This window comes from Ovis aries, chromosome 6, assembly GCF_016772045.2.
Source record: "Ovis aries strain OAR_USU_Benz2616 breed Rambouillet chromosome 6, ARS-UI_Ramb_v3.0, whole genome shotgun sequence".
In the NCBI taxonomy this organism is placed as follows: Eukaryota; Metazoa; Chordata; class Mammalia; order Artiodactyla; family Bovidae; genus Ovis; species Ovis aries.
The window spans coordinates 89,819,746-89,831,576 of record NC_056059.1 but is presented as its reverse complement, the minus strand read 5'-3'; the positions used below and the strand labels follow the sequence as shown (position 1 = coordinate 89,831,576).

The window sequence follows — 11,831 nt, the reverse complement described above, 5'->3', positions numbered from 1 at the left end:
GAGGGACTCTTTCTGGAGATTTTATGTCTCAGCATACCACAGAATCTGAGTGCAACCAGGGTGGAGCTGGCCTCACTAAGGCAGATGTAGTGAAAGAAAAGGAAGAGGATGATCCTGGCATGATGTTTTTGCTCTGCCCTTAACAGGCTTTGTAATCTTGGGCAATTCAGTTGATTTCCCTTTTCCTCACTTCTTATCGCTAGCAAAGCAATGTGAAAATAAAATGATAGGCATTGGAACACTTCATTAGCTCATTAACACTTGGAGGGCTCAGGAAGAACCTCCTCCAGGAGGTGATTTCTACACTAAGAGCTGAAAAAAACAAGTAAAAATTAAGCAACTGAATGAGCGAGGAGGTGGGGAGAAGCTGAAAGATGTTCCAGTTAGAGAGAACAGTATTTGTAAGACCCTGAGCCAAAACAGAAGTGGTGTTTTCAGAGAACCAAGAAGTGATCTGGTACATGAGAGCACAGAGTTTCACAGAGATGAAGTGAGAAAATCTAGACTCTAAGCAGTTAAGTAATGTGCTCAAGGTCACATAGCTAGTAAGAGTCTGATCTCTGAATTGAGCATGTTTGCACCAGGACTTGCATTTAAACTACAAATTGTGTACAGGCTCCCTATAGCACCATGCAAACAGAAGACCATAATCAATGGTAATACATGTCTAACATTTCCTGGTGTGTCTGCTGCTGCTGCTGCTGCTGCTAAGTCACTTCAGTCGTGTCCGACTCTGTGTGACCCCTTAGATGGCAGCCCACCAGGCTCCTCGTCCCTGGGATTCTCCAGGCAAGAACACTGGAGTAGGTTGCCATTTCCTTCTCCAGTGCATGAAAGTGAAATGTGAAAGTGAAGTCGCTCAGTCACATCTGACTTTTTGCGACCCCATGGACTGCAGCCTACCAGGCTCCTCTGTCCATGAGATTTTCCAGGCAAGAGTACTGGAGTGAATTGCCATTGCCTTCTCCCGGTGTGTCTAGGAGGTGATAAAATGAATACTCACATGAGCTTAGGTAGAAAAATAAAGATGAGAATGTTAGAATGAAAGTCATTAAGTGTATAAAATTTAGATCACAAAAGTAAGGAAGTAAAATTTAGTCAAATAATTCAACAGATAATCTACCTAACCTTTGTTTCCACTGTAGTCCTCTGAAAATAAAGAAATCATCTCAAAGCAAATTTTGTGACTAACACAAAGCAAAATTTTATTTTTATATTTTAAATTTTATTATTTATTTTTAATTTATAATGTATTAAGTTCTGCTATACAGCAAAGTGATTTAGTTATACATGCATATACATTCTTTCTAAAATTCTTTTCTGTTACACTTTAACACAGAATATTGAATATAGTTCCCTGTACTATACAGTCCTGTATATAGTCCCTGTACTATACTATAGGTTCCTGTAGGACCTTGTTGTTTATCCATTCTATTATAATGGTTTGCATCTGCTGACTCCAAACTTCCATTGGAAGGACTGATGCTGAAGCTGAAACTCCAATACTTTGGCCACCTGATGTGAAGAACTGACTCAATGGAAAGAACCCTGATGCTGGGAAAGATTGAAGGCAGGAAGAGAAGGGGATGACAGAGGATGAGATAGTTGGATGGCATCACTGACTTGATGGATAGGAGTATGAGCAAGCTCCAGGAGTTGGTGATGGACAGGGAAGCCTGGTGTGCTGCAGTCCATGGGGTCACAAAGAGTCAGACAAGACTGAGCAACTGAACTGAAATGATCTATTTTACACATGGTAATGTATATGTTTTAATGATACTCTCTCAATGTGTCCCACTCTCTCCTTCCCCCACTGTATAAGGAGGTGGATGAACCTGAAGCCTGTAATACAGAGTGAAGTAACTCAGAAAGAGAAAAACTAATATAGTATATTAACACATATATAAATGGAATCTAGAAAGATGGTACTGATGAACCTATTTGAGGACAGCAATGGAGATGCAGACATAGAGAACATACTTATGTTATGATCTACATAAGACAACTTATAGCCATTGTAATCATTTACATGTTTAGTAGGCATAACAGACCCCAGACTACATAAAAAGTATAGCAGAGCTTTTGTTTAAATGCCAATCTGTTTAAGAAGGAAAAAATTTTGCTTCAAGATACCTTGGCATGTACTGTACCTCTCTTTTTGATAAAAATCATCACCCATACATTCTCAGGAGCCAAGCAAATTTCCTGTCTTTCACTGTGACTCTTTCTGACTTACTTCACTCTGTATAACTTACTTCAGGTTCATCCACCTCCTTATACAGTGGGGGAAGGAGAGAGTGGGACACATTGAGAGAGTATCATTAAAACATATACATTACCATGTGTAAAATAGATCATTTCAGTTCAGTTGCTCAGTCTTTACACTGATACTATCTGGAGGTAAATACGGAAGCAACAGTATATGTAAGGCTTCCCAGGTGGTACGAGTGGTAAAGAATCCGCTTGCAGTGCAGGAGATGTAGGTTTGATCCCTGGGTCAGGAAGATTACCTGGAGAAGGAAATGGCTACCCACTCCAGTATTCTTGCCTGGAAAATTCCATGAACAGAGGAACCTGGTATGCTCCATGGGGTCACAAAAGTCAGACAGGACTTAGTAACTAAACCCCCCCCCCACCCCCGACCACCACCAAAGATATCCTTGTACTACCAGAACCTGTGAGTATGTTACCTTGCATTGCAAAAGGAACTTTGCAGATAGGATTAAGTTAAGGGTCTTGCAAGGAAAGATCGTCTTGCTTTATCCTGGGTGGCCTGATATAATCACAAAGATTCTCATAAAAAAGGAAGTAGGAGAAGTCAGAATCAGACAGAAGGCAATGTGGCAGAGCAGAAGGACCAAAAGAAACCATCTCGAAACCATCTCAGAGAAAGAAATGTTCCTCTATCTAAGTTTTCCTGACTGGTTTAATAGTTAAATTGACATGAGACAGATTAGCAGGAGTAAATCAAACAAAAGCTTAATAATATATGTACATGGGAGAGACCCAGGAAAACTGAGTAACTCACCAAAGTAGCCAAAGCCCTCACTTTAAATACCATCCTAAGCTAAAGACAAAAGATGTTGGGAGCAATGGTTATGGGACTTTCGGGGAGAGAAGCAATTTGCCTCTGAATAGAAAAGCCAGTGTTTGATAAACAATATTTGCTGCACCATGCAGAGATAATGGGACACGAAGTGGACCCTGATTCTTAGATCCTGCTTAGAGTTTGCCTCACCACCCCTGGCCCATATGCTTTGCAGAGATCTCCTCTAAGTCTATTCTGAAAACAGGTTATTTATCTAAATTCTCTTAGGCAGTTAAGGTTCAGTTCAGTTCAGTCGCTCAGTCGTGTCCGACTCTTTCCGACCCCATGAATTGCAGCACACCAGGCCTCCCTGTCCATCACCAGCTCCCGGAGTTCACTCAGACTCACGTCCATCGAGTCAGTGATGCCATCCAGCCATCTCATTCTCGGTCGTCCCCTTCTCCTCCTGCCCCAAATTTCTCCCAGCATCAGTCTTTTCCAATGAGTCAACTCTTCGCATGAGGTGGCCAAAGTACTGGAGTTTCAGCTTTAGCATCATTCCTTCCAAAGAAATCCCAGGGCTGATCTCCTTCAGAATGGACTGGTTGGATCTCCTTGCAGTCCAAGGGACTCTCAAGAGTCTTCTCCAATACCACAGTTCAAAAGCATCAATTCTTCGGTGCTCAGCCTTCTTCGCAGACCAACTCTCACATCCATACATGACCACAGGAAAAACCATAGCCTTGACTAGACAGACCTTAGTCGGCAAAGTAATGTCTCTGCTTTTGAATATACTGTCTAGATTGGTCATAACTTTTCTTCCAAGGAGTAAGCGTCTTTTAATTTCATGGCTGCAGTCACCATCTGCAGTGATTTTGGAGCCTCCAAAAATAAAGTCTGACACTGTTTCCACTGTTTCCCCATCACAGTTAAGGTAGAGGTTACAAAAAACACCTTTCTGACCCTTCTGCTTATTAAAAATAACCAACAAAGAGACACATTTGGTGGGAGGCAAATTTTGGTGCCCCAGGGAAAGAGATTTGAAGAGGCCATGTTGATGGCTTTAAGATACAGGAAGATGATCATAAGCTACAAAACACAGATGACCTCTGGAAGCTAAAAAGACCAAGGGGATGGATTTTCCCCTAGTGCCTCCAGAATGAGGCAGCAATGCAGACACCTTGGCCTTAGTCCAGTGGAACTAATTTTGGTCTTCTGACTTCCAGAATTGTAAAAGAATAAGAATATTCTTTTAAACTACTGAATTTGTAATAATTTTTTACAACAGCAATAGAAAACCTAAGTGCTGGGTAATCAAGAGGGAGGATAAAAGAGGTCAAGAAATAAAAAAGAAACTTAAGTAAGAAATTTGTGTAAAAAGCTTTATTTTCATGTTATTTATAAAAATACATCAATAAATACTTAAACTTCTCTATTCCAAGACATAGAGAAACATTTAGATAACTCACACTAAACAAGGCATTATGCCTTACAAGGAAGACATAAAATGTCCAAGGGATATTTAGATCATTGTCATTTGTAAAGGTTCAACATCAGAAATGTTGACTACAGACTGTGAAATGTTTCAATAAATAACAACTGACAATTTCTCTATAAAAAGTAAACGTACACACACATTCCCTACATTAACAGTGATCGTGATCTATCTGTTTGCTTGAACCCTCCACTACTGTCTCTAGTCTTTACTATAATGGATAGTACAGTGTGGAATACCCTCTCCCCCAAAATAGTTTAATAAGTGAAGAACACTTAAAACACAAAATCTTCAAATTAAACAGTCAGGATTGAACTAACTTTGAGTTAACATAAAAATAAACTTTGAAACTAACAGTACCGAGAACTGCCAAACACATTCACACCTTTAAATATTAGAATATCAATACACAGGCTTTGAAAAATAAATAAATAAATACAGATGTAAATAAATAGAACTCTCATAAGAAACAGCCAAATACATTAAACACAGTCCAGATGGCCCTGGGAGCCATTTGTTTCTCTTCTTTTACTTCAATTCCACTGAGGCTGCTGCAATAGTCAAGAAGCTCCTTCCATCTCTCTTGATCAGTTGGCACTAGCCCTGCAATAAGAAAATGGTTACTGTTAGTAGGACTCCAAAAACTGACCTCACAGCCCTGCACTATGTGGTTGCTACCTAGACCAGTGCTGCACTGTATGACAGAAAATGCCAGGCTCCTAAATGCTATTTAATTAGGAACATGGAGTCTGTGCTAGCAATCTTACTATTTTCAAAAATCGAGAACATAATGCCACCTTGAGCTAAAAAAAGTACATGCATGACATCACTTAAGCCACATGGTAAACTCCATTAAATACCTATTACTATTATTCCCCATGTTACTGAGACTTAAAGAGATTAAGTACTTTCCCTGGGGTTACAGGAATAGTAAAGGGTGGAATCTAGGCTTGCACTGTGTTGGCAGAGGCCAGGGGGAGGGACGTTCCCCTGAAAAGTCCCTGGCTTCACCACCAAGCCTGAGTTCCAAGGCTCAAGAGTTCCAAGCCCAAGAGTTTTACCTCTCAGGTCTGAAGCTCATGAAAAACTCGAGGTAAAGGGTATTTGTTCCTTAAGAGATAGGAAGCATTTTAGCATCATTGGCTAACTCTGCTTCACCTTTTGGGCTCCTTGGTGGCTCAGATGGTAAAGAATCTGCCTACAATACAGGAGACAGGGATTCAATCCCTGGGGCTTCATCTTTTAGAAACATACATTTACCCACACTCCAATAGCGAGCAGGCCAGGAGGCAGTGGAAGTGTCCTTCTGACACCAGAGCAGATTAATGACCCTAATGGCAAATTTAATTCTGAAATAATGATTTTTTTTCATTCTTTCAGCTTAATCCTAGGTTTCTCTGACATAACTTTCAGCAGGCAGAATGACTCTAGTCACACGATGAATAAAAACCACAACTCACTGGTTTAGCATCTTATCGATGATTTTCTTAACCATGGGGGCGGCGGGGTTGAGACACACTTCCTGACCAGTCTTGAGAGTGGCTCTGCAGAGAGAAGGAAGAATCTACGTGAGGCGGGGGGTCCATTTGAGGGGTGGGGTGGGGGCATCGGCACGGTGGGTGGTGATGACGAGGACAGCAACAGAGGTGACACTTACATGACTTCGGTTTGGCCGCAGTGGGGGCCCGGGGGCGTCACCTTCACGCTCTGCATGTTCTTGAGGTGAATCCCCTGCACGGTCTGCAGGCACTGGCAGCGCAGTTCGTTGACCACGGGCGCCCCTGCGGGAAGGACAGAGTGGGTTAGGGGCTGTCCTCACGGGCACCCGCCCGTCCCCGTCCCGCCCTGGGGATCCGGGTCTCACCTGCTGCGCGCCGGCCGGCGGCCACCAGCAGCAGGAGCAGCATCGCGGCGCCGAGGAGCCGGGGGGCGGGGTTCGCGGCTCGGGCCATGGGTCTCAGCTCTGAGGGTCTGTGTCTGCCGCGGGAAGGCTGGCGGGAGCGCTGGCTGAGCGGACTCTGTGGCTTCCCGAGCCGGGTGAACCCCTTTTATCCTGATCAGAAGGGAGTTGCCAGCCCCGGGGCCAGGGAAATTCCCTGTCCGGAAGGAAGGGGGCCCCGCCCGCCTCACGCGTAATCTGCGCACTCAGAGTGTCATCCACGTACCCAAATCCCCACCGGAGGGTGAGTCGCCTTGCAAGAAGTGTTGTCACATCTTAGAGGAGACAGGCATAGTGACAAACGTTAGTTATTAAGATTGAGGGAATTAAGGCCAGGGAGGAGGGACGGAGAGAGAACTGATTTTCCACGTGTTACTTACACTTAAGTGTCTTGGGACTTGATTTTATCCACGTCTGCATAAATACACTCTTAAAGCACAGGTCATCTCAAATTATGCGTGAGAATGTTCTCTTACTTCCCGGTATTTTACGAGCACAAATAAATCACACCTCATGTCATATTATCCCCGCAGTAGTGAGGGGATGACCAGTATCAGAAGTTTAATTTTGTGTTTACATTGCAACTAAAGTGTCGCAATCCTACAAAGCTTCCTTCCCCGGTGAAATTCTGGAACTTCCAGAGCTCGAGTAGATTCATGAATACCAGCTTTTTTTGCGTAGACTGTGTTGATTAATCCGTGAACTAAGGGAAAAGTGGTCATTTGGACCTATTCCAGGGAGAGAAAGGTGTGTCCCGGTTCAGTTTCTAGTTTTGTTCAAGAACAAAATAAGTCACAGGAATTGGAGTTAGGGGGGGGCGAGGAATGCCTAGTGCCAGTAGTGAGGGTAGCACCCTTCACTCTTCTAACCAAAAAAACAGGTGTTCCTGTGAAGTATCTAAGAGCTAAAATCATGAATGTCATACCATTTACTTGTCTGATGGTCACAAATCTCATTTTATCTTCATCTTATATGGACTATTCTGCTTCCAGTGATTTGATTTCCTTCCAGAGAAATAATTGTTGTCATATTTTATTTGTACTGATTTCTAAAAAGACACTTCAAGCAGTTGATTGAAGACATCATAATTGTGTAGTTTATTTTTCACCCTTAGTTTTAATGTCCTTTGTTGGATTATGCTCAGGTAGGTTTCAGATATTTAGGAGTGATTCTGGATGCAGATCTCTTAAAAGTGAGGGGATAAGCAAGTGGTAAGCAAGAGAGGGGAGGGGAGGTTGGAAGGGTGGGTAAAGACACAGAGCAGGTCTCTGATCCAGGCTGCAAAGCAGGAATTTCAGCTCTCGGAAATACTGATCCATGGCATTTAATTGTCCGTGCCTTAGTTTCTCATCTGTAAAATAGAGATGAACTGTAATATCTACTTTAACCAGCGTTACCGTGAATAAATGTATTAGCATTTGAAAACACCTGTACATATTAAATGCTATAAATAATTTTTTAAAAACTAAAATGGAAATTGCTTTTTCCATATTACTAAGCTGAAATTAATCAGGATAAAATCTTTGCACAAAGAGAAAAGAATTATTGAGAAAAAAACAAAGTAAAAATAAAAACTCTTCCAACATAAAATGTTTGCATATTTTTTAAGAGAAAACAGAGTACATTTTTTGGTATCTAGTTTGTTGAGTAATCTTATAATTCTAGTTTTAGTCATTTCAACTACAAAATGTGAAAAGTGAAGATCTCTCATTTTGATTATTAGAAAAGATTAAGAATAACTAGACTATAATAAAGATTTGTCTTTACATTTTTTTGGTCAGTATAGTCCTAAGATAAAGAACAGGAAATTTAATTTTTTTAAAAAAGAGTAGGGAATGAAAGATGACCTAAAGCTTACTAAATATGAGTCACTTAGCAATAATTGAGAATTTGCGTAGATACTGTTGTTATTTTTATTTTTCTGGGATTCTTAATTGGAAATATACTTGACACTTGACTCAACGAACATGAGTTTGTGCAAACTCTGAGAGATCGTGAAGGACAGGGAAGGGTGTCATGCTGCAGTCCATGGGGCTGCAAAGAGTCAGACATGAGAGCAACCGAACAACAACAATACTTAACACTTGGACAACATGGGCTCAAACTGCATAGGTCCACTTATACACAGACTTGTTTCAATAAACATATTGGAAAAAATTTTGGAGATTTGTGGCAATTTGAAAAAAAAAAACTTGCAGGCTAACCATGTAGCCTAGAAATGTCAAAAAAAACCTAGGAAAAAGTTGCTATGTCATGAATGGATAGAATCCATGTAAATACTAGTCTGTTCTTACATAGATATAAGGTGAGTGATATTTAATATAAACTTAATGTGGTAGCTTTCTTCCTGTTTTATGCATGCCTCTCTATTTCACAATTGGAGAAACTATCATCACAGGTAAATTTTTTAAAAAATGTAACCATGTTTCTAATACTATGTTATGAATATGACTATAATACTGTTGGCCATAAGGTTTTTATAGTGGTTCATTCATTAGAATATAGGCTAAGCTACTGTGAAGCAATTGTATCAATTATACTAAGCTACCACAAAGCAATCATATTGCTTCCTTGTTATCAATGCATTAATCATTATATCTGTAATTAAATATGAATTTTACATTATCTTTCATTTTTGATGAGTCATGTTATTAGTGCATATAACATCTATAGTGTTTTGTATTAAATAAGACCATGTTGGTGGAGATACTGACAGATGATTCATCTTATAAGCATATGACAAACTTAAAGTATCAATAAATACAGTACAGTAATGTAAATGGATTTTTTCTGTTAAAATTTTCCTAATAAAAGTGCCCTAATTTTCTTTACTCTAGCTTTCTTTATTTTAAGAATAAAATATATAATACATATGGGCTTCTCTGGTGACTCAGCGGTATAAAGAGTCCTCCTGCCAACACAGGAGATGCGAGTTCTCTCCCTGAGTTGGGAAGATCCCCTGGAGAAGGAAATAGCCGCCCACTCCAGTATTCTTGCCTGGAAAATCCCCACAGACGAGGAGCCCGGTGGGCTACAGTCCATGAGGTCTCAAGAGTCAGACACAATGTAGTGACTAAATGAGATACGTATTAATTGACTGTTTATGCCATTGGTAAGGCTTCCAGTCAACAGTAGGTGATTAGTAGTTAAGTTTTTGGAAAGTCAAAACTGATACTTGGATTTTCAAACTGTACCCATAACCCCCATGTTTTCAAGGGTCAACTGTATTAGGTTTTCTTGAGATAATCAGTGGCTCAGAGACATAATATCTATTCTTTAAAGGGTAAAAAAATTTTGATTTTATTTTTCTGATTAAAATGTATATCTGCTTATTATAGAAAAAAGTATAAAGGACAGAAAACATGAGATTGTTATTAAGACTTTTAAACTTCTGTTCAAGAAACAAACTTCTGCAGATCTTTCCTTTTTTCTTCAACATCCTAGTAACTGACATGTTTTATGTGTTTATGAGATGCTAAGTAAACAGGAAGTGCTATCATAAATAACACTTTGATGTAATAGGCAATATTCTAAATCTTTTACATATATGTACAACCCACTTAGTCTTAACTGCCTCATGAAATAGTCACCAGTTTATTTTCTTCACAATTTTTCCCCCACAGGGAAACTATTAATAAGTTGCCAAGATCTCAGAGTTAAGATAATTCAGAATTTGAGCTTCAGGTAGTGTAGCTTTAGCCACTCCACAATAAAAAAATTACTTATTTTTCCTGAAACAAATGACACTTAACTTCACAAGGGCAGTTTGTTTTGTTATTCTCATGGTTGAATAGTTCAACTTCGCCTTTCCTAAAACTTGAAAATAGCCAACTACTCGAGTCTCCAGTGTTTTATTTCACTGACAACAAGAATTTTCTTTTGTGTCATGAATATTATATACTTGAATTTAATAAAATCCATATCTATTCATCTAGCAATTTGATTTTCCAAATCAGTGGACTTCAACTCAAAAATCAGGTCAGGAATAATGCCTCCACCCTGAGAGTTTCCCAGAAGCGAACTGAGCAATACCATCAGCTCTTATTTGCTGAAATAAGGATCACAGTTTTCTACTGACTTTGTTTGAGCACTTTGTCATATTTTATTACCTAAAATATTTTGCCTTCAGCATTAATTGGAGACTACCCAGACATTTATTCTCTTTATAACTTAAGAAACCAGAGAATCTTTGCTCTAATGCTTTCCAGATCCAAACCAAAGTATTGGCATAAGCCAATACTCAGGGTGAATGAATAAAGAATCAAAACTGTAGTAGCCAAAAGGATAAACCATATCAAGAAGCAGCATTGTATTTGTAGAATTATCTTCAACTTTATGCCTAAGAATTTGTATATTGTCTTAATAAACATTGCTTAATGAACATTTATTTCTTACAAAATAAAGTGCAAAAGATTTTTTCTACTTTAATATATCAATTCTCAAAATCTAATCCTTAATGGCACTATATTATTTTTCAAATCATTTAAAATGCAATAATGTGGGAATTCCCTGATGGTCTAGTGGTCCACACTTTCATTATGGAGGGTCTGAGTTCCGTCACTGGTTGGGGAAAAAAGATTCTGCAAGCCTCACAACATGGCCAAAAACAAAAGAAAAAAATTAAAAAATAAAAAGCAATAGTATTCTGAAACCTACTAAAGTAACCCAGTTCTTCCCTTCTTGTTTTAAAAAACATCTTCCCTAACTAATTACTCATTTTATGAGCTGAATCACAAATGTATATACACAAACTTTCAACTAAGGCAATCACCAGTTTTAAAAGTATAGAGCCAACCCTATATTAAAAGAATTAGTAGCTAAATTTCATTTTGAGCTACCATATTTACAGCATTATGCAGGTTTGATTGACATTATCTAATCTGCCTTTAAAATCCAGAGTTGTGGGACTTCCCTGGTGTCCAGTGGTTAACACTCCAGGCTCCCAATGCAGGGGGCCTGGGTTCAGTACCTGGTCAGGGAACTAGATCCCACATGCAGCACTTTAAGCCTGGTGCAGCCAAATAAATAAAGATTTTAAAAGTCCAGAGTTGGTGCTGTATCCCCAGATGATGGAGCTTCAGAAATGGTCTGTGCCCTGCTGCTCTCCTCATGCTGGCCTTGGGAAGTTGTGCCCACAATTGCCAACCCTGTCTTGCCACAATGATTACTTTGGGTAGAATGATTCTGGCACAGAGAGGAGAAGAATGAAGATGTTGGAAGCAATAAATGCCTGGATCCATCCACTTCTTCAGTCCAGAGCATTCATCCAGGGTCAGGGTCGGGGTCATGCCCCTGGTCCAGTCTCTAGTATATTTGTCATTTCTGCCTGCCTTGAGCCCTTTCCTCCTGCTTCTGGAGGAGGTTTTGGT

The 11,831-nt window shown here is 39.8% G+C and overlaps 1 protein-coding gene across 1 annotated transcript; it reads right to left on the bottom strand.

Moving 5' to 3' along the window:
- Positions 1-4,396: 4,396 nt before the first annotated feature.
- LOC114108665 (growth-regulated alpha protein) lies at positions 4,397-6,545 on the bottom strand. The gene is made up of 4 exons (XM_027971073.3): positions 6,388-6,545; positions 6,181-6,304; positions 5,984-6,067; positions 4,397-5,126 (listed from the first exon to the last, which is right to left on the bottom strand). Exons 1-4 carry the CDS (start codon positions 6,473-6,475, stop codon positions 5,111-5,113), a joined length of 312 nt encoding a protein of 103 aa, XP_027826874.1. The 5' UTR covers positions 6,476-6,545; the 3' UTR covers positions 4,397-5,110.
- Positions 6,546-11,831: the final 5,286 nt, after the last annotated feature.

What these genes read in the sequence shown, in the direction of transcription:
- LOC114108665 (XM_027971073.3), bottom strand. Translation starts at nt 6,475, where the DNA reads ATGGCCCGAGCCGCGAACCCCGCCCCCCGGCTCCTCGGCGCCGCGATG. An exon ending in CGCCGGCCGGCGCGCAGCAG is followed by an intron (nt 6,305 to 6,387) that starts GTGAGACCCGGA and finishes TCCTTCCCGCAG; the next exon opens with GGGCGCCCGTGGTCAACGAA. An exon ending in TGCGGCCAAACCGAAGTCAT is followed by an intron (nt 6,068 to 6,180) that starts GTAAGTGTCACC and finishes TTCTCTCTGCAG; the next exon opens with AGCCACTCTCAAGACTGGTC.